Source organism: Hyperolius riggenbachi, chromosome 12 (assembly GCF_040937935.1).
Source record: "Hyperolius riggenbachi isolate aHypRig1 chromosome 12, aHypRig1.pri, whole genome shotgun sequence".
Lineage (NCBI taxonomy): Eukaryota > Metazoa > Chordata > Amphibia > Anura > Hyperoliidae > Hyperolius > Hyperolius riggenbachi.
This window is the reverse complement of record NC_090657.1, coordinates 82,256,061-82,283,452: the sequence shown is the minus strand read 5'-3', so window position 1 is coordinate 82,283,452 and position 27,392 is coordinate 82,256,061. Positions and strand designations below refer to the sequence as shown.

The window sequence follows — 27,392 nt, the reverse complement described above, 5'->3', positions numbered from 1 at the left end:
CTGTGATGTGTGGCAGCTTTTAGTGAGCTCTCCTACATTGCAGCATCTCCACAAAGTGTAGACAGTCTACCCCCCCCCCCCCCCCCCCTTCTTAGTGAACTGGTTATAATAATACAGTATGTGGTAGGCTACAAGTATATTAGGCTTTCAGACTGCACAATACAAGAGTGCTCCTCTCTGTCTGCACCTTTTGCCTTTCCCTGTGTTATGGGATCAACACACCAACGCTTTGAAAAGATTGCATTCACAACAGACTGCAGAGCTGTTTCGGAAGTGTCTGGTCTGGCCTGTGGGTGTGTCGTGTTTAGACTTGTCCTTGAACAACGTACAGTACAGAGCTTTAGCGGGCCTCATGCACTTTCAGTTTTCCTCTAGGATCTAAGCTTTCCTCCTCCTCGCACTTCTTGTTTGCTCTCTAAAGGAATGTTTCAGGGTTATTAAAGCGGATCTGAACTCAGAACTTCTGCTCTAAAAGATACGCAACAGCAAAGAAAAACATTTCTTTATTACAGCTGATACAAATCCTAAAATAAATCTGCACTGTTTCTAGTTCCTGCTGTCATGGAAGCAGACTTATTGTTAACATCCTGTGCTTTCAAATGAGCTTCTCTGCCTTGGCAGTCAGGTGACACAGAAGAGAGATCAAATTACAGCTGTGATTAGTCACAGATGAGGGGGAATTAGACGGGCTTAACGCTTGAAATACATACAGGGTGCATTTCTCCATGTTTTCCTTCTGTCCTGTGCAAGAGTTCAGGTCCACTTTAACCACTTAACGACCGCCTAACGCCGATAGGCGTCGGCGGGTCGTTAGTGGTATAGCATGGAAACGGCCGCTCGATCATGCTAATTCACGGAGACTGCCTCCGTGAACAGTGTGCGAGCCGCCGATCGCGGCTCGCACGCATAATGTAAACATCCGGGGAAGAAATCCCCGCTGTTTACATCACACGGCACTGCTGCGCAGCAGCGCCGTGACGTAGATCGGCGATCCCCGGCCTCTGATTGGCCGGGGATCGCCGTCATCTGATAGGCAGAAGCCTATCCTATCAGGCGCAGGACGGAACTCCGTCCTGCGCCGCTCAGAAAAGAAGGTAGAGGGAGGGAAAGCCGGGGAGCCCGGAAACGCTGCGGAGGGGGGCTTTGAGGAGCCCCCCCGCAAATCAGTAGTAGCCGGCGGCGATCAGACCCCCCCTGCAGGACATTCCCCTAGTGGGGAAAAAAGGGGGGAAGTCTGATTGCCCTGCCACATTCCTGATCGGAAGACTGTTTCGGCGTTGCGGATGACAGCGTGCACGCCAGAGTGAGGAAATTGCCGCCTCTGAAGTTTGTCCGCTGCTGCGGAGTTTAAGTGTTCTTTGGAACTTACTGTTCTGTGAAACCTTTTCGCTGATGCGGATTTTAAAGTTTTTTAGAAACAAACATATTGCTGCTATTTTATCTCATCTAGAGATCTTATGAATTACCAAATCAGAATAAAATTGGAGGCTCAATAGTGCACTATTGATAGATAGATTGATTGCCACAATAGGAGACCTAGCAGGAAGTATTGTTGGACCCTGAGTGGTAATGTGATTTGTATGTGTGTGTGTGCATGGAGCTCATTTACTATATCTATTTGATTTATTGTGCTGTGAGACGGTTTTATTAAAGTATTGTAGTATTTTACTATTGAAGGCGCAGGTATTTGTTTTACTGCCACTTTAAAGGATACCCGAACTGACATGTGACATGAGATAGACATGTGTATATACAGTGCCTAGCACACAAATAACTAGGCTGTGTTCCTTTTTTTCTTTCTCTGCCTGAAAGAGTTAAATATCAGGTATGTAAGTGGCTGACTCAGTCAGGAAGTGACTACAGTGTGACCCTCACTGATAAGAAATTCCAACTATAAAACACTTTCCTAGCAGAACATTGCTTCTGAGAGCAAGAAAGAGGTAAAAAAAAGGGGGAATTTCTTATCAGTGAGGGTCACACTGTAGTCACTTTCTGTATGAGTCAGAACTGAGTCAGCCACTTGCATACCTGATATTTAACTCTTTTAGGCAGAGAAAGAAAAAAATGAACGCAGCATAGTTATTTGTGTGCTAGGCACTGTACAAACCTATGTCTATCTCATCATGTCACATGTCAGTTCGGGTATCCTTTAAAAGCAATAGCAAAGAAAGGATTAAAGTGCATAGTATTATAGAGTCAGTCTCTCTTTTCTTGAAGAAAGCGAGTATTATTGTAGACCTGCATCTCCAAATTAAATGAATGGCTGTTTTGGAGAGATGTGTCCATTAACTTTCCAACATCTTACTTTAAAAGGGCCATTAAGACACATTATTTTCCATACAATAATGTACAGTATTCGGCAGCAAGCAATCTGCCTGTGTGCAGCTGGTACTGCAGTTTGAGGTAAATTTCTGTTTTGATTTCTATGAATAATCAACTCTAAGACTAATGCTTCATACACACTTGAGATAAAAGTCTTTGGAAAAGGCAAGATCACAGACCAATTTTACCCCCTTCCATGTAGTATGAGAGCCATACTCTACACAGTCTATTTTATGGAGCTGCACTCCCCATCAGATAAAATATTTGCAAGATGCTGCACACAGATGCCCGTACACATTCAAAAGATCATTATCTGCAGAAGATCTGTTCCTGCAAAAAATCAATTCCTGCAAAATGCATTCATAGTCTATGAGATCTGCAGATCCTCATACACACTTGGTTTAACAGACTTCATCTGCATATCTGGCAATCCTCTGCAGATCTGAAGATCCATCCTGGTGGATCTGATCTGCAGATGATCTGCAGATGATTATCTGTTAAACCAAGTGTGTATGAGGATCTGCAGATCTCATAGACTATGAATGCATTTTGCCGGAACGGATCTTTTGCAGGAACCGATCTTTTGCAGATAATGATCTTTTGAGTGTGTACGGGCATCTTTGTGTGCAGCATCTTGCAAAGATTTTATCTGATGGGGAGTTCAGCTCCATAGAATAGACTGTGTAGAGTATGGCTCTCATACTACATGGAAGGGGGTAAAATTGGTCTGTGATCTTGCATTTTCCAAAGACTTTTATCTCAAGTGTGTATGAAGCATAAGTCCACACTACTAGGGGTTAAAGTGGCTGAAAAGTGTACAGGTTAAGGGCACCACCTTTGACATGGAAGACCAGGGTTCGAATCCTGGCTAGGTCAGTTCCTATTCAGTAAGGAGTTCAAGGCAAGACTCCCTAACACTGCAGGGCTGCAGGGTGGCCTCTTGAGTGCGTCCCAGTGGCTGCAGCTCTTGAGCACTTTGAGTCCGACAGGAGAAAAGTGCTATACAAATGTTCGGATTATCGGATTATTAAGTGTGCCATTTCCCAAAACAGGCCACACCTAAAGTGAGAGGGATATGGAGGCTGCCATATTGATTTCCCTTTTAAGCAGGTGTGTAGGGTGGTCAAAGAACACCCTGGAGGGAAAAAAAACACAGACAACAGGAGCCCAAATGGTGCAGTATGTTACAACAGTGCTTAGATGGTGAAGATGAACGGTAAATTGTGGTACTCAAAGGAAGGTTGCAGACCGACAGTTATAGGCAGGTGGAGATGTACTAACCCGACTCCACTCTGGTGTTCAAGTGGGGCGGGATGCGGTCACTCTCTTTCTAAAAAAACAAACAAAAAACAAATAGATGGTTAGGGGGGGGGGGGGGGGGTTGAAAACACTGCACGCTGCAGTTTTCTGCAAAGCGCATTCTGAACCCTCATATTAATGCATGGCACAGCATAGCAATTTAGATACAAATTCACATCAGTACGGGTGCCGCGTCCGTATTGGGAAACTGAGCCAGGACCCCTGTGGAGACCTGCCCTTGATGGATGTGAAATTGTACTCCTATAGAATTAACTGTAGAATTAACATTCTGCATTAAACAACGCAAAAGGTTGCCTGAATAAACTGCTTCAGATATGTGGCCTACCTCAAATGCCTCAGACGTGTGGAGAAACTGACTAGAGGTAAAAATGAGGACCTGTTCACAGTAGACCTGACCTGTTCCTGTACCAATATTAAGCTGCATTTTACATTGCAGCTGAACACTGTCTGTATTATTCAGTTTTGCCTGTGGTGTTGCATACACCATTACACTATGATGCAGAAGAGACAGAAATCCATTTTACCTCTGTGTCATTTTTGTGTGCAGCCTGGGGGTTGATGAGACGATTGGCAGTTATGCATGTGCCAGCATGCTGCCTGTGCACTGTGTGGAATGAGTTGTTCAATTCTAACACTAAGTAGAGGCTCTGAAGATCTGACCCTTAACAAGCAGGCAGGTCAGATGTTGTTCAAACATTACTGCAGCCAAATAGATCCTCAGGGCTGTCAGGCAACTGATAATTAAAAGGAAATAAATGTCAGCCTTCATATTCTCACTTCTGTTGTCCTTTTTAAACGACCGAGCTAAATAAAATTTTAAAAAAATCTACTTACCCGGGGCTTCCTCCAGCCGATAGGTCTCACACCACAGCTCCACTTCCAGCCGGTGGCCTGAGGACCCCTCCGTTGAACACGATCAGCAGCGGCATACTCGTGCATGTGCAGTAGATGCCTGTCGGCATCTGCAACGGAGGGGACCCGGGCCACCTGCTGGCAGCGGAGCTGCGGCGAGGGACCGATCAGCTGCCAGTCCTTTATGTGCATGTCCTCTAGCAGCTCAGACACAACAGTGGTATCAGGGAATGCATTAGCCAGCTAGAGTCATGCTGAACTGCTCACAACCCTCCACTTATGCTTGGTTACCACTTGAGCAAAAACTAGTACGTTTTTTGCAAGCTCCGCTCCGCGCAAGATGTGGATCCTAATGGTATCAATAGGATCCATTTCGATTTGTTAAAAAAAAAAAACTTACAACAAATGTAATGCAGAGAATAAACTTTTTTATTTTTCTGGACGAGTGTATGTGTTGCCAATAGCCACCAATGCTGCAACAGAAAAGTGCAGCAGGCCCAGAACTGTCCACTCCACTCTGTGCCAAACAGGCTCAGATTGTGATCACAACCTATTCTGTGTAGGCACACTTGCTAAGTGAGTCAACATTGCTGCGAAAGGTGATGCAACAATTTTCATCGCATTTAAAGAGGAACTGTAACCCAGGATTGAATGTCATTCCAATCAGTAGCTAGAGACCCCTTTTCCCATGAAAAATCTTTACCATTTCTCAAATAGATCATCTGGGGAGTGTGGCTGATATTGTGGTGAAACCCCTCCTCCAGTGTGTTGTCATGACCATGGTCCTGACAGCTTGCTGTCTGTGAAACTCATTGCATTGTGGGAAATAGCAGCTTTTTCCAACTGCCAAGTAAGCAGTATCGCCCTCTGGCAGAACTAAGGCCTCTTGCACACTGCAAGCAATTCAGATTCAGATTCCGCTTTTTAATCTGTTTTTACTTCCGATTCAGATTCAGATTTGCAGTTTGCTCCTTGCACACTGCAAATCTGAATCTGAATCGGAGGTAAAAACTGATAAAAAAGCGGAATCTGAATCTGAATTGCTTGCAGTGTGCAAGAGGCCTTAAGCTGTCACCACCAGTGATACATTTCAGATTGTAAATCAGGGAGATGAAAGATTTATGATGGGCAAACACTGACTAAATCTCTAAATAAATATTTTTTAAAATGAGCAATTTTATTCATTGTTCTTTTCATTACAGTTCCTCTTTAAACCATACACTACTCGATGTGGCCAAAAGATAGATCCCTTCCTCTCCGATTTATAATCTGATCGGGAAGGGGGCTGTCTGACTTGAAACCTTTCACACACTGCACATAGATTTTTAATAGATTGCAGCATCTGTGGAACTGCGGGGTGGTGGGTTGCAAGATAATGCCTGAACCTCCTTGGCAGTGATCCTCAGCTAGGGTCGGGGCGTAAAACCGCAGCTCAGAGCGGTAATCCCAACCTGTGCTTCGGGTAGCCGCCGGACGCTGTGCGCAGCGGCAGTTTCTACATACCTCCTGGGGGATCCAGATGTTGGCCGCCATTTTTCTTCCGCTCCTCCAAGGCTCTGCTTCCTCCTGGTGAGATCACCGGCTGTCATCGTGACGACAGCCAGCAATCTCACGTTAGAGTTGCAGCACCTTCCGGAGGATGGAGGGAAAGCTGGAGCCAGGGAGGTGAGTGGTTGTGGAACTGCTGCAGATCGCCCTGGCACCATGATTTTTTTTTTCCAGGTTTTAGGGTCTGAAAGTGTGCAAAAAAAAAAAAATTGCACCACTTTTAGACCCTAAAATCCGGAAAGAATCATAATGCCAAAGGGGTTAATAAGTTGGGGAAGAGAAATGCCTGATTATTCCATTCAGTCGACTTTTTATGGGATGCCATGTATCCTAGAGATATATTGCGGTTTTCTCAACACCCTAAGAAGCTGCATGAAATTCTTCCATATTCAGCTGGCTTACATTAAAGCGGAATATAACCCTGCATTTCAACTTTGCTCTAAAACATTATTTACAGTATATTATATGCAACCAGCATTTTTTTTTTTTTTTTTTTTTTTTTACTAGACCAGCATTGGAAGGGTTACACAGAGTTTTAAAGTTCCTGGAGAGATCTGCAGACACATCCGAAGCTTACATAGATACATTTATGTAAACACAATGTATCTAAGTGTTGAATGTGACTCACTCTCTCTGACTGAGGAGCTGGAGGACAGCCAAAGAGTGTGTAACATTTATCACTTGTTACATACTATTTAGTTAAATGTATCTATCTGAACTTCTGCATATCTCTCCACGGAACTTTAAACCTCTGTGTTTTAACCCTTCCAATGCTGGTCTAGTAAAAAAAATAAATGCTGGTTGCATATAATATGCTGTAAATAATGTTTTAGAGCAAAGTTGAAATGCAGGGTTCTATTCCGCTTTAAGCACATTGGTCATCCTATCTTAATACTACATTTCCCATCCTCCATTGAAGCAAAACTACATTTTCCATTCTCTGTTGAAGTACAACTACAGTTCCCATCCTCCATTGAAGTAGTGATCTTGCTACTGTGTTTTATCTTGGTATTGTGTACCTTACACAGCTGATTATGGTGCACTTAAGGATAAATTATGCAAGCAGATGCCTTTTACAGTTATCTTATTTTTTTTCTGAATTTTACTTAAGTAATTTAAGGGCTTTTAAATTATTAATGTTGCAATACAGGGAATAGCTTTTAAATAATTACCGTACATTTTTTGTGAGTGGACTGGAATCTCTGTTTCGGTGCTAGGAAAAGACAGTTTTAGATAGTTTAGACTTCATTGCTTTAGGGTGCCCTAGAAAATCAATATATTGAAGGAAATCCTGTAGAGAAAAGGGTATGGAGTTTGCCATCTTTTTTCTTATTAAAATCCTAATTTTAATACAGTGGGCTAGTGGCATATGTTAGGTTGCCGTATACCTGAGCTATGGCTAAGGACCAAAACATGTCAGATGGTCCTTGCTGTATGATGGTTTTTTTTTATGTCTTATTGCTAATAAAGCTCATAGATTTTTAGCCAAGAGCAGAGTACCTCGTGTTTTGGCCATAAACATGACTGCCCCTATTCAATTAACTTTTTCTCTTAAGAGATAATTGTTCACCTTCTGTTTAAAATAACTTTTCAGCAATAGAAAAGTACCAAAAAAGTAGGTAAAAAGGTTCTTTCTAAATTATTGTATTTTCTTGCTTGCTGGTGGCTGAAAAGATATGTTATTTATAAGGTGTGGAAATATCAGCTAGGAGCAATCCTAGGAAAAAAGGTGAATTGAATAAGGGCCAACCTGGCTCTTAGACTTAAAGAGACTCTGTAACAAAATGTTCAGCCTTATTTCTTCTATCCTATAAGTTCCTATACCTGTTCTAATGTGGTCTGGATTACTGCAGCCTTTCCTATTTGCACAGTGGCTGTATTATCTCTGTTTTATAATCTAATCTTCTTTCCTTTGTCAGGTTTGTGGGGCTCAGGCACTCAGGCAGGAATGTGCTGCTCTGCTTGTGATAGGATAGAAGTTATACACCCCCTCTCCACACCCCCTGCAGGCTCTGTGTGAGTCAGACTGAGCTTCTCTGAGTCTGTCACATGCTGGTTAGCAGCCATGTCTTTTGTTTGTAAACACTGCCTAAAACTGGCAATTACAAGCCAGGATTACAGCAGGGAGTGGCAGAAACAGCACAGAGGGGCCCAGGAGAACATAATGAATAGAATGGTATGCTTTTTTATTGTAAGAATTTCAGAGTACAGATTAGCTTTAGGGCCTGTTCAGACTATGCGCGTTCCTAGACGTTTTCAGGGAACACATACGGGTACCAAAAACGCATAGGAACGGCTCCTAATGCTTTTGAATGGGCTAGTTCACATGTATGCGTATGAGACGCATACGTTTCTCATCCGCATTGCTGCACGCAGTTCTGTGTGTCACGCATAGAAACGGACGCAATGAAAGTCTATGGACGCGTATCAAAAACGCGTACTATTGCGTTTTTAGCATCCGTTTTCCTCTGCGGTTCCCATAATTCTTTTTTTTCCCCTGGGTCACGTGTGTGTGCAAAACGCAATAGAATACGCATTAGAACGCAAGAAAAACGCATGCTTTTTTCAACTTGCGTTTCTTTGATTTTAAACGCATTCTTCATACGCAGATAGTCTGAACAGGCCCTTAAAGAAACATTATTGCGAAAATCATATAATTGTGAACACATACAAATACAAAGCACATTTATGCCAGTGGGAGAGAAAGTGACACGCATGGCCATTGCAAGAGGCCCCTCCAGAGGGGTCATAGCATGACTTTGTTGGAAGTCGTCTGGCTTAAAGGCATGCCCATGAGAGGTGCTCGGAGTCCCTTTAAAGGACCACTGTCGTGACTATTTGAAATAAATGCAAACACATACAGATAAGTAAGTTTCTTCCAGAGTAAAATGAGACCCAAATTACTTTTCTCCTATGTTGCTGTCACTTACAGTAGATAATAGAAATCTGACAGAACCGACAGATTTTGGACCAGCCCATCTCCTCCTATATTTATTGTATTTATAAAGCGCCAACATATTATGCATCGCTGGACATTAGTTGAGGTTACAGACAATATTTAGAGGTGACATACAGCAATGAGACAATACAAGAATACTTGCAAACCAGATCGCGCAGCACAGTAGAAGTACAAAGTAATGCTTAGTCACTAGATGGGAGCATGGAGATTAGGCATGTCGAGTTCGCTCAAGAGTTCACTCAGATTGATCGGATGGGTATACGGTAATGGAGGTGCATGAACAGGTAGGGCCATATGGAGGAGGACCCTGCCCGAAGGCTTACAATCTAGAGAGAGCGGTTGGGATATGAAAGGTAGGGGACCAGCTGAGGGTTTAGAGCACTAGTGAGGGAGGTAGGCCAGTTCAGGCAATTCGGAGCATAGGAAGAGCCGATAGAATGGCTTTGCAGTAGTCAAGGCGGGAATTATGAGGGCATGGATGAGGAGTTTGGTGGTGGCAGAGGTCAGGAAAGGGCCCTCATGGGGGGTTCTCAGGGTTTTCGTTATTTTCAAAAGCAGTTGGTGAATGGTAGTTGCTCTATCCAACTGCCAAAAAAAGTGTACAGCAAGTAGGCAGGCTGGCCAGCATCCTCTATAATAAAACCCCTGCGTCTCTGCATCCCGTGTGTGTGTGTCCCTGCGCTTGTACCGCAAGGACACCCTTTGGACAGGGAGCAGGACAGCCAGGGGCGGCCGGCAGGGGGGACGTGTGCGCACGCGGCGGGAGGGGGACACGCGCTGGCAGGTGGTGGCAGTGACGGACCTAGCCCGTTTTTAAAGGGCTAAGGTCACTAGTCTTTATAAAGACACTCCCTGAAAAGTATTTATATAAAGGCCATGCTGAGAATCCCATATGAAGAGATGGACTAGCCCAAAACCTGTCAGTTGTGTCAGATTTCTACTACCTACTGTAAGTGACAGCAACATAGGAGAAAAGTAGTTTATGGTTCATTTTACTCTGAAACGTACTTCTTATTTGTATTTGTTTACATGTATTTTACATGTTTTTTTTCCCCTCAATAGAGGTCCTACTTGCTTCATTCTGTAAATTAAAAGTCAGCATACATTAGAAGGTAAATAAATATTCAGTTTTGTTTGGACAAATAATAGTACGTTTAACATTTATTTTAATAAAAATTTTTTAAAAATGTCTTGACTTGGCTTGAAGTGGTCCATGAACCATTTTGTAAATGAGTTTAGTAAAGTGTTCGGGAGTGGTTAGGGCAGGGCAGGTTTTTATTGCTTGGTGTCCTCTCTGGGGAGATTTACCCTGTGTTTCCTTAATGGATTTTTGACTGTTTTTAGGTTGCTTTGGTCCAACACAAAGAGGATGTGATGGTCAGACATACGGTTCTATCATGGCAAATGCCTCTAAGAAATGATCTGCCATTTCCAATGACTTTTCAGAAAGGACCACTATCGAGAAAAAGTGTAACATTTAAAATGTCAAACGCATACAAATAAGAGTACGCTTCTTCCAGAGAAAAATGAGCCATAAATTACTTTTCTCCTATATTGCTGTCACTTACAGTAGGTAATAGAAATCTGACAGAACCAGCAGGTTTTGGACCAGCTCATTTCCTCATGGGGGAGTCTCAGCATGGCCTTTATGCTTTTTTTAAAGGCACTCACTGAAAAGGATTTATACAAATATGCTAGCCATCTTCCCTGCTTGCTGCACACTTTTTTGGCAGTTGGACAGAGCAACTGCCATTCATTCACGAAGTGCTTTTGAAAGTAAAGAAAACCCTGAGAATCCCCTATGAGGAGATGAGCTGGTCTAAAAACTGTTTTGTCAGATTTCCACTACCTAATGTAAGTCACAGCAGCATTATAGCACATTTGTGTGTGTGTGTGTGTGTGTGTGTGTGTGTGTGTGTGTGTGTGTGTGTGTGTGTGTGTGTGTGTGTGTGTGTGTGTGTGTGTGTGTGTGTGTGTGTGTGTGTGTGTGTGTTGTACTTCTTATTTGTATGTGTTTCCATGTACTTTAAATTTTATGATTTTTGCAATAGTAAGCTGTTAAACTCTAGTGAGCTATTAAATTCTGAGAGTACTGACAGGTTTTGAACTAGTCCATCTCCCCACGGAGGATTCTCATGGTTTGTTTTTTTCTTTGTTCGTTTTCAATTTACCTGAACGGCTTTTGTTAAGTCTAACTGCCAGTATAGTGTGCAAGCGAGTGGGGGGCCTGGATGGTATCTTACTACATTGGCAGTTAAAGTGCTATTCAGGAAATGCTTTTGAATACAAAGGAAACCCAGAGAATAACCCATGAGGAAATGGACTAGACTAAAACCTGTCGGTTCTGTTAGATTTTTTTTTTTTTTTTAAACTGCTTACTTGTTTCGCTGGAGTGGGCCATTAACTGTGGTAAGATATCCATTTGCATGCTTCTGGGAACCTCTTACACTTCCAGCTAAAACAGCAGGTGCAGTGCAGAAGGTTCATTACAACTAAAACCATAAATCCAAAATATTAATAGTAATATTAATGATATTTACAAGTACAAAATGTAACAAATGATGGCAGAAAAAAATGAACCATACAATGGGCTCCTTCTGTGTCTTGTGAGCTATTTGCCTCCTAAAAAATATAATCCCTTGTTGCTCCAACACCTAAAGAATTCTATTGTCTCCATCCCTTATTTTTCACTTTCCATTTCCTTTTTGTGTTTTTCCGTGAGCATGAGCTTCAGCTTCTGGCTGTCTCTTAGGTTTACATATATTCCGCTCAGAGTGATTAAAGGGGCACTATGGCGAAAAATTGTAAAATTTTAAATATATGCAAACCTACAAATAAGAAGTACGTTATTAGCAGAGTAAAATGAGCCATAAACTTTCTCCTATGTTGCTGTCACTTACAGTAGGTAGTAGAAATCTGACAGACGTGACAGGTTTTGGACTAGTCCATCTCTTTATGGGGATTCTCAGGGATTTATTTTCAAAAGCACTTAGGCCTAGTGCACACCAGAGCGGTTCTGCTGCGGTTTGCGATCCGCTTGCGGGTGCGGATCCGCTAGGGTAATGTATTTCAATGGGCTGGTGCACACCAGAGCGGGAGGCGTTTTGCAGAAACGCATACTCCCGGGCTGCTGCAGATTTTGGATTGCGCATGCGTTTCTGCCTCAATGTTAAGTATAGGAAAAACGCAGCTACTGTAACAAAAAACGCCTGGAAAACCGCTCTGAAGTGCCGTTTTTCAGAGCGGTTTTCCAGGCGTTTTTTGTTACAGTAGCTGTTCAGTAACAGCTTACTGTAACAATACATGAAATCTACTACACCAAAAACGCTTCACAAAACCGCAAAATGCTAGCTGAAACGCTACAGAAAAAGAAGAAAAAGCGTTTCAAAATCTGATAGCATTTTGCGGATCTGCTAGCGGTTTTTTGGTGTGCACCAGGCCTTTGTGAATGGCAGTTGCTCTGTCCCACTGCCAAAAAACTGTAGCGAGCAGGGAAGCTGGCCAGCATCATTGTTTAAAGAGGAACTCCAGTGAAAATAATGTAATAAAAAAAGTGCTTCATTTTTTCAATAATGATGTATAAATGATTTAGTCAGTGTTTGCTCATTGTAAAATCTTTAGTCTCCCCCGATTTACATTCTGACATTTATTACATGGTGACATTTTTACTGTGGGCAGGTTATGTAGCTGCTGCTAGCTGTTTTGGCTGTTGGAGACAGCTGTAAACAGCTATTTCCTGTCTGTGAACCTTGTTACATTGTGGCAAACTGTCAAAAGTACCACGGTCCTCAGAGCTTCTTGTGGGAGGGGTTTCACCATATCAGTCATACAGCGCCCCCTGATGGTCTGTTTGTAAAAAGCAATAGATTTCTCATGTAAAAGGGGGTATCAGCTACTGATTGGGATAAAGTTCAATTCTTGGTTGGAGTTTCTCTTTAAATCCTTTTTAGGGAATATCTTTATAAAGAATAAAAGCCTTGCTGAGAATCCCCTATGAAGAGATGGACTAGTCCAAAACCTGTCGCTTCTGTCAGATTTCTACTACCTACTTTAAGTGACAGCAACGTAGGAGAAAAGTAATTTATGGCTCATTTTACTCTGGAAAAAAACGTACTTCTTATTTGTCTAGGTTTGCACATATTTTACATTTTACAATTTTTCACCATAGTGCCCCTTTAACTACGTTTTTGAATTCACAAACATTTACACCATCAAGAAATATTTAGTAATTGCAGTGTAGGAAGTACATTACTAGTGCACTACTTTGCCTCTCAGCCAACTTTGAAAAGGATTTAGTTTTCTTTGAAGCGGATCTGAACTATGGTAGGGACCAGACTGTGAGCCCATTTTGAGGGAAAGTTAGTGACAATATACTCTGTACAGGGCTGCGTAATATAAATACTAAAATAAATACAAAATGGCAGTCATGTGACACACGGGAGAGATCAAATTACAACTTGTGATTTGTGACACAAATGAGGGGGCATTAGACAGGTTAAACTATCTAAATATATACAGGGAGCAGTTTTCCTTCTGTCCTGTGCAACTTTAAAGGAAATCTGAACTGAGTGGTAAATGGAGGCTGACATATTTATTTCTTTTTAAACCATGCAGTTTGCATTTGTGTCAAATACATAGACCCTGAAAAAGCATGCAGATCAGGTGTTTGACTGAAATCTGACTGGATTAGCAACATGCTTGTTTCAGATGTGATTCAGACACTACTGCAGTCAGAGATCAGCAGGACTGCCAGGCAACTGGCATTGTTTAAAAGGAAATAAATATGGCAGCCACTATAGCCCCCTCTCACTACAGGTGTACTTTGAACTTAATTACTTAATTTAAAATGATATATCATATCTTTTCATGCAGCATTGTTGGTATAAACCGCCTGTTTCTGGCCTTTTGCGTCCACCAACTGCCTGATTTCATTCTAGGTTTCCTCTTCTTTACCGCTCTTCTCACCACATTCTTGCCTAAAAAGTCAACCAAAATCGATCAGAATGTACCCTCTCAGGGCTCGTTCACACTAGGGGCGTTTTTCGGTCTTTAAGCGCAGGCGATTCTTAAAATCGCCCACAAAACGCTGGTACAATGAATGTCTATGAGAAGGGTCATATCATTCCAGTGAAAATAATGTAATAAAAAAAGTGCTTCATTTTTACAATAATTATGTATAAATGATTTAGTCAGTGTTTGCCCATTGTAAAATATTTTAAATCCCTGATTTCTATTCTGATATTTATTACATGGTGACATTTTTACTGCTGGCAAGTGATGTAGCTGCTGTTTGCTGTTTTGGCAGTTGGAAACAGCTATTTCCCACAATGTAACAGGGTTACAGACAGGAAACTGCCAGAAGTACCTCGGTACTCAGAGCTTCTTGTGGGAGGGGTTTCACCACAATATCAGTCATACAGCGCCCCCTGATGTTCTGTTTGTGAAAAGGAATAGATTTCTCATGTAAAAGGGGGTATCGGCTACTGATTGGGATAAAGTTCAATTCTTGGTCAGAGTTTCTCTTTAAGAATAATTACATTGTATTTATTCTTTTCCAGGTCCAAGAGTTCACTTCCTGACTTGCGTCAGGGAGGGAATTATAAAAACGCTTGGGAAAAACGCTTAGAAAAGCACTTTTCACAAGACGCACCACCCACCCAGGCGCCGGGAATAAAAAAAATTGCTTAAAAAAAAACAAAACCCTAACGTGAGCGGAACGCAATGTGAATGAGGCCTTATAGTTCTGACCTCCACTAATAACACTTATGTGGATGCGCCCCCCTCCCCGATTTGGAATGATCATCGCACAGCACCCAACAATTTACTCAGCTTCAGTTATTGTTCTCACATGACTGCTGTGCAAGTCAAATGAAACACTATTCTCTTTCACTGTCAGAATCCTCACACAGCACAACAAGCTGCTTTTCCCCAATGATGACCTCTTCACCAAGCTCTCCTCTCGCTTCTCCTACTCTGACTGCATGCTGTGAGTGTAAACACGGTACAAACATGCTGCCCCTGAAATCTCTGCACCTGATGCAAATGTTTCGCCTTGCTTCATGAGAGAACTGGCCCTGATCATATCATATTTCTTAACCCCCCCCCCCCCCAAAAAAAAACATCTTACTGCTTCCACACACATCCTGTCGCTTCCCTCACTGATTTTGACTTAATCAGCAGAGTAGGAAATGGTGTCTCCAGTGAACAGCTTGCAGCGGTGTTACACCATCCCCTGACATTTGTTGCATAGCTGCACTGGGACATGGCAAACAAGCTGGGCGTTCTGTATGGGAGATTGGTGACAGAGGAGCCGATTAAATACGTCAGTGCCTGTTGTCTGGCTAATATAAACGTGCTTCTCTGGGCTCTGCCACGATCATGTGAGTCCCCCAGGAAAATGTGATGCAAACCATTTTTCTTTCTACCAGTTGATTTCATTGCCTGTATATGTTTATTTACATTCCAGTAGGTTCAGAGTTTAGCTTGCTTAGTTGATATTTCATATGTTTTTATTGTTGTTGTAACCTATTTATTTTGTACCAAAAAAAAAAAAATCAGCTAATGTATTAAAAGCCACACAGTCCACTAGAATTTTGAAGTACAAGAGTTGTGCTAGTAATGCTTAAAAGTTAGAATGTCCCAACATATTGTCTAACAAGATTCAGGCCTTGTTCATATTATAAATCGCCAGCCCTATCGCAAGCGTTGAGCGATTTATTGAGAGGTTTTTTTAAAGAGCTTTTCCCTGCGATTTGCGCTTAGAAAATCGCCTTTCTAAGCGCTTTTGCTCAGCAATGATTTTTTTCACTTCCTGACGTCAGTCCGGAATAGAACTCTTGTACCCAGAAATGAATAAATACAATGTATTTATTCATAGAAGCTCTCAGCAAATCGCTATACAAAGCGCTTTCTCAAGTGCTTTGTGATTTCCCTATACCTTCCATTGAGCCAAAGTGCTCAAACTATTTTAGTAAAATCGAAACGCGCACATGTGAACACTCTCATAAGGAATAATTGCACAAACACTTTGAGGTTTTTTGGGCTTTTTTTCTAAGCGCTGGCGATTTTAGAAATCGCCCCAAAACGCTTATAGTGTGAATGAGACTTCTCTAGAACCCTATATCAGTTGGGTCTGGTGCACAGATCTGCCTCCTTGTAGAAAATGGCCCTATAGAAAAGGCATTGGCTTTTTTCTGCAAGGTGTCAGGGCTACATGCTGGAACCCGGCTGATATGGGGCTCTGGGTGAATCTTTTATACAGGTGACATACTGAGGCATTCACGGTGGCAATGACAGGCCAGGATGGCTGACAGGTTAGGGTGTCCTGGCCAGGAGCTTTTTGTACCCAAAAGTAGATCCATCTTAAAGTGGATCCGAGATAAATTTTTACTCATTGCATAACTGTGTTCCTTACATATAGTTTATAGGGCATTCCTCAAGCCAAATACTTTTTTTTTTGTTTGTTTTAATACTCTAATTCCCCATAAACTAAACAAGCCTCGCCCACAGCTCCTTTTGTGCCTTGGCACTGTAGCAAGGGCTTATGGGAGCTCAGTCTGGGCAGGAGGAGGAGGAGGTTACTAGCCATTGATTATAGAGGCGGAGGGGAGGAGGCAGAGAGGACTGAATGTACACACAGGCAAGCTGATAGCATCTCCAGCCCTCAGCCTGTGACAATGTGAATTAAAAATGATACCGGTACACAGTCTGTTTACACCAACAATTCTGCATAAAAATATGATATATTATTTTAAATTAGGTAATTAAGTTCAAAGTACACCTGTAGTGAGAGGGGGGATATAGTGGCTGCCATATTTATTTCCTTTTAAACAATGCCAGTTGCCTGGCAGTCCTGCTGATCTCTGACTGCAGTAGTGTCTGAATCACACATCTGAAACAAGCATGTTGCTAATCCAGTCAGATTTCGGTCAGAAACACCTGATCTGCATGCTTTTTCAGGGTCTATGTATTTGACTCAAAGGCAATCTGCATTGTTTAAAAAGAGATAAAGATGTCAGCCTGGACTGGACAGAAGGAAAACAAAGAAATGCACCCTGTATATATTTGTAGAGTGTAACCTGTCTAATCTGCCCTCATTTGTGTCACAAATCACAAGTTGTAATTTGAGCTCTCCCTTGTGTCACATGACTGCCATTTATTTTGAATTTATTTATTTTAGTATTTATATAGTGCTGGCATGTTACGAAGCCCTGTACAGAGTATATTGTCACTAACTTTCCCTTAGATGGGCTCACAGTCTGGTCCCTACCATAGTTGTATGTGTATGTATGTATGTATGTATCGTGTAGTGTATGCATTCTAGTCTAGGGCCAATTTAGGGGGAAGCCAATAAAATGGATACTTCCCTCAGTAGATGAAAATCTCTGGATAGTCCAGAAACTTTTTGGATCCTCCTAGTGCCCAGCACCAAGAGTTTGTCAGATATGCTGTCGTGGCCATGCCCCATCCAAGTACGACCCTTTTTTGATCTAGATTTGCGAGAAGCCAGACTGCACATGCCCAGTAGAGTGAAGCTGCTCAAGCACAGATTTCTCCTCTGTACACAAGCCAGCTTCATTCCACTAGGCATGTGCAGACTGTTTTTGAGCATGCCCAGTGTGAAGAAGCTTGTAACTGAATGGGAGCAGGGCCAAGAAGAAGGTCCCGGGCAGCCACGGTGGGCTTGTGGAGGCTCTAAAAAGCATCTGGAGCATCCAGACGCTTCACACTACTAAACCTTCCGGGTTTAATGCAAATAAGTCCTCTAGGCCTGGACAATGGGTCTACCATGCCCGATATCTGATTTAGAGCAACTGCAAGCTAGTGCAAATGACTTTGTCATCCATGGTCCACATCATATACTACAGGTGGGTCTTAGAATTGTTTTGGAGCTTATTTTTAAAGCGATTTCTTTTTCTTGCCAGTTGCATTTCACAGTCCACCGGTGAAAATAAAGAAGGAGCAGCCAAGTTCATGTTCGGAGCCCAGTCTTTCCTGCAGCCAGAAACAGCAGTTTCAGTACCGTAATGGGGAACAGTGCCTTTATGCCAGGTGAGTAATTATGTGGAACTTTATTATGAAGTACAGTGTGTTATTACAAATGGAAAAAAAATGGTTTATTACTCATGAAAGGCTAGTGGGTGGATGTTGCAAGTCATCGTTTATGCCTCAATCACAGTCACATTATGTTTTTAAGAGTCCCCAGGCAGCTTAAATGTATTCATTCTCTGTCTCCTCCACGTTTTTCTTTACAATTGCTTTTCCTGGTTTAGCTAGGTGTTTTTATCTTGTTGGTTATTTTTTTGTATGTTTTCTCTTGTATTCTTTATGTGCTCGTTTGCTTTATCGGTATATTCAGAAGAACAGCAGATCTGTCCTAGTGTTTTTGCAATGATGCAGAGCACAGAGTAAGCCAGGTCTTAAAGTGTAACTGTCAGGCATAAAATCAAAAATCAATTCTTTATTTTTATCTGGTAAACAAGTAATACGGATGCTAACCAGGCAATCCAAAAGTTAAAATCACTATTACGTTTTTTGTTTATAAATGATCATTCCCCAGTTTACCTGACTCTTATTTGGTACGTTGCCACACAAAGGAAGTTGCACGGCATGCTGGGTTGTCTTTTTTTTTTTTTGCTTCTTTTTGCTTCTTTATTTCCCCTCAGACTTAACTAATGTACAGAAGCAAAAAAGGACAACCCAGCATGCCCTGCAACTTCCTTTGTGCAGCAACGTACCAAATAAGAGTCAGGTAAACTGGGGAATGATCATTTATAAACAAGAAAGGTAATATAGATTTTAACTTTTGGAATGCCTCGTTAGCAACCTTATTACTTGTTTACCAGATAAAAATAAAGAATTTAATTTTTTATTTTATGCCCAACAGTTACACTTTAAGGTGAATATACACAATACTATAACTTATATTGGTTCAAACTTTATCCCTATGTCAACAGTTCAGGGACCGAGTGCTGTACAGACATGTCTCGAGGGCTACATGTGCACAACGTGGGGGGGGGGGGGGGGTTAGAATGACAGTGCAGCACATGACAGAGCAGCTTCCAGTGGGTGCAGTAAGGAAAGGAACAATACCCTTATTCATCACTGTCATTGAAAGTTCTATAAATGACGTATAGCTGTTTACTTAATAATAATAATAATAATCCGAACATTTATATAGCGCTTTTCTCCTGTTGGACTCAAAGCGCTCAAGAGCTGCAGCCACTGGGACGCGCTCAGGAAGCCACCCTGCAGTGTTAGGGAGTCTTGCCTTGAACTCCTTACTGAATAGGTACTGGCCCTAGCCAGGATTCGAACCCTGGTCTCCCACGTCAAAGGCAGAGCCCTTAACCAGTACTCTATTCAGCCACTTACTTGCTAGACTCTTGACTGAGACGGCCTTGATTGGCGAGTTGTAGCGTGGCATTTGTACAATACTTCAATCTTTTAAGGTTGCAGACATTTGTAACCTTTCTTGTCCAGTTCCTTCACATTTGGAAACCGTATTCACACTACCTCTACAAAGATTTGTATTCTTTGTAACTAAAACTTGGCTGTTTTTGTTGGCCTTAGGTGAAGAAGTGGAGGTAGAATTCACTGATTCTTACTGTACAGGGATCAAGACGAGACACAGAACATCTATATCACGTTTTTTGCCACAGCTGCAGACACGGGCATGCTCTATAGGCCCAAGGGCTCCTCACTGGAATAGGTGCTGACTTACTGAACAGGAAGAGACAAGATTCAAACCCTAGTCGCCTGTGTCAGAGGCAGAGCGCAGTACAATATCCAGGCTCCCATGTTTATCAATAACATCCTATTGTTTGGTGAAGCACTTTAAATTTAAATTTTGGAATCGGATTACCTTTTTAACCCATTCCGGTTACATTTTTACCAAGGCCAGTGTAAGCACTAGTTTGCAAAGTCTGTTTTGTCTGTGTATATTGCATTTATTACATTATTTTTATCATTATTATTGAGTATTTACATAGGACTTATTTTACATAAAACTATATAAAGTACATGTCAGAGACCCTGCGCCACAGACTTTCACTGCTATAGACTACAGTCTTGTCAGAATGATTCAGTCTCTGCCTGCCTGCCTACAGTCAGAATCCACACGACAATTTAATCCAAACATCATCAGCAGCCTTTCTGACAGCTTGAAATGCCTTCAATTCACCTGCTGCTGGTCGTGTGATCAACATTTTGAGTAAATATTTTTAGTTGCAGTAGACTTATTTGTACTAAAAAGGTAACATTTCAGCCAGAGGCGGCACTACAAATCATGCAACACCCCCCCCCCCCCCCCCCCCCCCCCCAGCAAAACTTTGATGGGGCTCCCTTAATGCTCACAACCCTTTCCTTGCCTCTACTTGGTGATCCTCACAGCCTGGAGGTCCATCATACTAAGGGCAGAAAACAAGTGGCCATCAAGGCCTTCATACCCATAACATGTAGCCACAAAAACACCTGATCTGGAGTATCCGAGTAAGGGAAGGCTAGTAGTTGGGGCCTTCCCTCACCTCTACCCAACCCCCCGGCATTTACAGGGCTGCTCCCCCCAGTTACACCCCCTGATTTCAGCACTGTGATTGGCAAGCTGTTACATGGTATTTTTAGAGATGTGTCTTGAGATGAGCTGTTACTGTTGATATGCAAATATGGTCATCTATAATGGACATCTGAGTGAAACAGTTGCCTCTTTCTATCTACAGTGCCTATGACCAATCATCCAGACAAGCTGCTATCAAGTCTCAAAGCCAAGGTGCTCAAGTATCCCCAATACATCACTTTTCCAGACAGGACAGGAGTTTTGGCAACCCCCATGGGTCATCGCAGCCTGTTCAGTCCGGTGAATATCTCATGGAGCATCATGGGTAAGTGTTTTCAATAAGGCTTTATTCACGTGTCACATTTCTGGTGTGGAGTTTGTTATTCAGAATAACATGAATACAGATGTTATAATGCATCAACATCCATCTGCTAAAACATTATTAAACAAGCTAGTCACAGAGATGCTCCTGCTAGTCAAAGCCAACTGGCATTATACCTGATGAAGCAAGCAGACGTTTCACGAAAAGGGCTAATTGCAGTAGCTTGAGAGACAAAATCTCGTTACTAGGGATACCAACTGAGACGCATAATATTAGAACCCTTTCTGAAAACTGCTGGGAACACCATCGCTCTGCCACAGTTGTATTACATAAGGAAGTCATAAACTGTCCACCCACTCACTGCCTTGCCGCCTGAGTGACTTACTGCTGCTTTTAGTCACACTTCAGGGTCAATAAACACACTATAACGGTAGTCAGGCAATTATTAACATGACATATATATGTATGGATGGATGGATGGATATAGATATATACTGTATATGTCATTTGCATTGATATAGATAGATTGATTGATTGATTGATTGATTGATTCTATTTTGGCTGCCCTTTTTTCATGTGTTCATGACAGTTGCGTGCTCATAAGTAGTGAGCCTGAAATGCTGACCCCACAGGAGTATGAAAGTGGGATGATGATTGCTATTAATGTAATGTTGAATTATATAACATTACAGCATTATCTCCCCTTATTGTTGTGCAGCATTGCATAAAATGTTAGTCATTTTATAAAGTTTAATAATAACTGGTACCCTCCTTCCTGACTCTTTTTTTTTAAGAGGCGCAAGGAAATCCCGCTAGTAGAATATTGGTAATTATCACAATATTCTACTCTCCCTCACTGTAACCCAACTCTCACACTAGCCCTCCCCTACCTACACTGAACACGAACTTCCCCACCTACTCCTAACAATAACCTACCTCTATCTTTGACGAACGCTAACCCCCCCCCCCCCCCCCCCCCCCCTCCTATAATAACCCTCCGCTTACTGCGTGTCTAAATGGCGGCTGCAGGGCAGCAGAATTAGAGGGTAAAGCTTGGAGCTGGAGGAAGCTGGGAGCGGCTGCAGAGCCACAGCGGTTGTGTCCGTCCAACACCGGGTTCACCAAAATCGGGCGCCTGATTTACAAAGGAAGCTGTGAGCTAGAGGAAGCGTAAACAAAAGGCGTGAAGAAGCACCCAATGACTATGGTATTGTGCCCAGACCCCTACCCCAGCGCCTCCAGGGGTACACCAATCAGTCCAGAGATGGGTCGGCACCGCCAGCATTACGTTTTATAGTTCTTTTATTGTATAAAGCAAGGCTGCAATGGCAGACTGCTGTTTCGGACGGGAGCGTCCTTCTATCAAATTGCAAATAACCATGACGATCATGGCTATTTGCAATTTGATAAAAGGGCGCTCCCGCCTGAAACAGCAGTCTGTCATTGCAGCCTTGCTTAATACAATAAAAGCACTATAAAACTTATTACTGGCTGTACCGACCCATCTTTGGGTTTAAAAAGTATCCCTAGTCCCTGTAGTAACAATGCTTTTTGCCTTTTAAGAGTACATTATTTTTTTAATTCTTGTTTACAAATGTGTTTGTATGCTTTTACACAGTAGGACAGTGATGGATGTTCTCTAAAGAGCTTAGATTCTGTGGTCATTGCTTCATCACCCATTATCTCTGTGTACTTATGGTCATATGTGGTCCCTCCCCCCACTCCTCTGAGGCACAGTGGGGCTAATTTACCAAGACTTTCCAGTAATTTGCAGTAAAATAGCAATCTGTAAACATAACATACAAAGAAAAAAATCACAACGCCTTATTTCTCATATAATTATCCTACTTGGTTTTGGCCCAAAGTGATTTCATCCGATTCCCAATTCACATGTCAAATTGTTTAGTTATGCAGGCGCACTTCTTTTAATTACTACTATTCCGATTACGCATCGATATGTGGGGTGTGTCAAAAACCTTGTAGGCCGGTGACTGCAAATCAGGAAAATTCGAATCATATTAGTAGAAAATGCACCCTAAATCTAAGATCACCCGGATTTATTGAAAAAAAAAAAATAGAGAATGCCACCTTCTTCTCCTCCTCCTCCTCCTCCTCCTTCTCATTATTATTATTATTATTATTATTATTACTACTACTCCTCTTCCTCTTCCTCCTGTTCTTCCTCCTCCTCTTCCTCTTCTTCTTCCTCTTCTTCTTATAAAGCACCAACCAACTGTGGCGTTGCATAGAGTAAGAAAAAAAACATGAAGTACATAATTATACAGACACTGGTATACACCAATATACAGAATTGGTAATTAACAAGAGAAACCTGGATAAAATGCGTAACAAATTCCAAGACACAAAAGGGTGAGAGCCCTGCCCTTGTGAGCTTACAATCTAAATCCCTAAATGTGCACACATCTGCATTTATAGTATGAAAAAGTATGTATGTAAGTGAAGCTGAGTGAACTTTTTTTTTTTTTTCCTATTGCTTAGCTCAAGATATCAACAGCCACTGCCAGAGGTGTGCCACTCCTATCCCCCTGCACAGAACATGAGTAGGGAATCTGCAGCCACCTTCCAACGCCAGATGTCAAAGCCATGTGTACAGTACCCACAGCAAGGTTTTAAGCAAGAATACCACGACCCAATGTATGATCAAGCCAACCATATTGATCCAAACCGAGGTCCCAGATATTCTTCTAATGTGGTCATCAAACAGGAGCAGACAGACTATGCATATGATTCAGGTAAGAATTTCATACAGTTTCATAAACCTTTTATTAGCATGCTGTGCGTAATATTTAAAAAGGCTGTCAAGAAGAGTTATCGAAGTGCCAGTTGTATTCCTTGCATCACTTTCTGTACATATGGAGATCTTCTGATGCTAGGCTCATTGATAAACAATGGAAACCGACATTACCAAATGGACACAAGTATGCACTTTGCTCCAAGGGAATCCAAAATCTAAGCCAGCACAGGCTCTTGCATTGGACCCTTTATTGAGAGTACAATGGATGTTCTGCCAGACTGTATTTCTGTTTACTTATTTCTTTTGGGTGTCTTAAAGCGGATCCGAGATGAAAAACTAACTAGAACAAGTAACTTGTCTATATATCTTATCTAAAGTTTAGATAGTTTACACAGAAAATCTAGCTGCAAACAGCTTCAATAGAATATGATTGTTTATTCCTGTGATACAATGATAGCAGCCATGTTGTTTGTAAACATTACACACAGCAAGCTTATCTGCATCATCAGCACTCAGCCTGTAAAAAAAAAAACGACCCCCCCCCCCCCCCCTCCTCCTCCCCTCTGTCTCTGAAATCTCTGGCTAGTAATAACTCCCCCTCCTGCCCAGACTGAGCGAGCTCCCATGAGCCCTTGCTACTGTCTGAAAATGCCAAGGCTCTCTGAAATGCTGTGGGCCAGGCTTGTTTAGTTCATAGGGAATTGGAGCATTAAAACAAAAACAAAAAAGTATTTGGCTTGAGGAATTCCCTATAAACGATAGGAAAGGACCGCAATTATGCAATGAGTAAAAGTTCATCTCGGATCCACTTTGACATTTATGCACTAATACAAGGTACAGATATATGTTAAACTCTGGCCCGTGGAACAAATCCGGCCCGCAGAGCCATCAAATTTGGCCTGCAAGTGGTTTCCCCATTCGCATTATGTTTGGTCCAGTCCAGACCACCAGGGAAGCATTATTGGAAGTGAAACTGTAGCTCACCAGGGAGGCCATATGGGGAGGGCAAAAAAAAGCACTAGACACCAGGGAACTGTGTAGGGGAGGGAGGCCACTAGACATTTAGGTTGGCCCACAACTTGGTCCCATTCTTCAATTCCAGCCCACTTTGTATTCAAGTTTGACACCCCTGTATTAGTTATACAGGAAAATATTATATTATAGTATATTCATGCTATGGAATACAAGTGGCCATGCTTTATGCCACAACACGTGGTCGCCTGCATTATGTTGCAGTTCTGAGCTGGCCCCACCCATAACACTGAATGGGGCATCACTGTATAGTGCACAAATTAGCTCATGCATATGTGAATAACCTCATATAGAATGGTAATAAAAATGATAGAATGTTTAGTAAAGCCACAACATATTTAGTGTAAATCGGCAACAATGAATCCCAATCACTCATGTCAGTTTGTAGATCTACTTGCCATCACATGATTGTCAAAGAAGCAGATTGACGGTTACCGTTGTCATAGCATAGGGGGTAACGGCAAAGGTAGAACAGCTCTTCATTTAAATTTTGCATATATTTGTTTTGATGGTTTAGATTTTTTCTTTTATCTTTTTATGGGTAAACGATCAGTATGTTGCATATGTATACTATGTATGATGTTACTTTGTTGTGCTACAAGATTTGTAAGCTATGCTGGTTTGGTTGTGTAGTTTATTTGTTTATATTTATAAAGCACCAACATATGACACAGCGATGGACATTAGTTTAGGTTACAGACAATATTTAGGGGTCACATACAGCAATACGACAATACAGGAATACAAGAAAAAACCAGATCACACAGCACAGTATGAGTACAAGGTAATGCTTAGTCAGTCACTGGATGGGAGTATGGAGATAAGGCTAGTTAGGTTCACTCAAATGCATAGCATGGGTGCACAGTAATGGAGGTGCATGATCAGGTAGGACACAAAAGGAGGAGGACCCTGCCCGAAGACTTACAATTTAGAGGGAGAGGTAGGGACACGAACGGTAGGGGACCAGAGTTCAGCTGCAGGTTTAGAGCAATTGTGAGGGGTGGTAGGCCAGAGTGAAAAGGTGAGTTTTGAGGGCCTTCCTGAAGATGTTGAAGGAGAGGGCTGCCTTAATGGGTGGAGGGTGGAGGTGGAGTAAGGAAGTTCCATAGTGTTGGAGCATCTTTTGAGAAGTCCTGGAGGTGTGCATGGGACTGGGTGATGCGGGGGGTGGTCAGTGAAGTTCATTGGAGGAGCGGTGTGAGCGGCTAGGTGTGTACAAATGCAGGTTGGGCAGATGTTGTGGACAGATTTGTAGGCCAGACACAGTATCTTGAAACTGATTCTGGACTGGATAGGAAGCCATTGGAGGGATTCACAGAGGGGAGCCGCCATGGTGGAGTGATGGGAGAAGTGGATAATTCTGGCTGCCGCATTCATGACAGACTGCAGCTGGGCTATTCGGGTCATAGGGAGACCAGACAGAAGGGCATTGCAGTAGTCAAGGCGGGAAATTATGAGGACATGGATGAGGGGTTTGGTGGTGGCAGAGGTCAGGAAAGGGTGGATGTTGCAGATGTTACGAAGGTGTAGTTGCAAGAAGCATTTACTTATGAGGCAAAAAAGTGCAAAATTACAGCCCTTGCTCATCCTAGCAAAAAAGTGAGTCACATTCTCCACCTAACACAAAGGGCTTCCCAGCTTCAAGATCCACCCTTATACTGAAGTTCACTTGCGACTCTAGTGATGACATCATGCTGGGGCTTCTCACCATTATCCTGTTGTGCACAAGGGACTGTGAGGCTGAAGGTCCGTACACACGCCAGACTGGAGGCAACGACTGGTCCGTCGTCACCTCCCGCTGGGTGGGCGTTCCAGCGACAGTCCGGCGTGTGTACGCACTGTCAGCGGACTGATACGGCTGTTTCTGAGCGATCTGCCCGGCGGATCGCTCAGAAACAGCCGTATCAGTCCGCCGACAGTGCGTACACACGCCGGACTGTCGCTGGAACGCCCACCCAGCGAGAGGTGACGACGGACCCGTCGTTGCCTCCAGTCCGGCGTGTGTACGGACCTTGAGGCAAACCCTTTTTAAAGTTCATTTTCACAACGTTTCCACCTTCCCCCACCTAGCACAAAGTACAGCCTTCCAACCAACAAAATAGCCTTCCTATTCACCTATAGAAGTTCTTAACTCTGGAGAGGTGTACACATGCCACTTTTCCCATTTAATTGCTGTATATAGGAGAGGGGGAGGTATGGAGGTTACAGACACTAACCAACCCCTCCCATTCTGCTCAATACTGGAGGCTGTAGCTACAGTGAAGGATGACACGGTGGAGATGGACAACATTATTGGTTGCAGCACCAAGATTTCTAGGATGCCACATGGGCCTGTGGGATGGGCTGGTCTGCTACGGAACCTCCCTGTTGGTCTTCCCTATAGAAGGGAGTTGTGACTTAAGCATTGCTTTTTTAGGCATGAACTTCTGAATATGAGGATGGTTTTGTTGTGTTAGATGGGGGAAGGTGGAAATGTTTTTGTGAAGATGGGTTTTAAATTTGTTCTACATTGACTTTGCATTCCTGTTGTGCACCCTGTATTGGAGTGTGGGCAATTGTCTTAAAGAGACTCCGTAACAAAAATTGCATCCTGTTTTTTATCATCCTACAAGTTCCAAAAGCTATTCTAATGTGTTCTGGCTTACTGCAGCACTTTCTGCTATCACAGTCTCTGTAATAAATCAATGTATCTTTCCCTTGTCAGACTTGTCAGCCTGTGTCTGGAAGG

General features: G+C 42.5%; 1 protein-coding gene across 4 annotated transcripts in view; it reads left to right on the top strand.

Moving 5' to 3' along the window:
- Positions 1 to 27,392, top strand: part of ETV4 (ETS variant transcription factor 4) — a 103,754-nt gene that overhangs the window by 50,578 nt on the left and 25,784 nt on the right. For all 4 annotated transcript variants that reach the window (XM_068263732.1, XM_068263729.1, XM_068263731.1 and 1 more), the window contains exons 6-8: positions 17,926 to 18,052; positions 20,719 to 20,880; positions 23,377 to 23,630. In XM_068263732.1, coding sequence (XP_068119833.1) covers positions 17,926 to 18,052; positions 20,719 to 20,880; positions 23,377 to 23,630 — 543 coding nt within the window. The remainder of the gene's footprint in view (positions 1 to 17,925; positions 18,053 to 20,718; positions 20,881 to 23,376; positions 23,631 to 27,392) is intronic.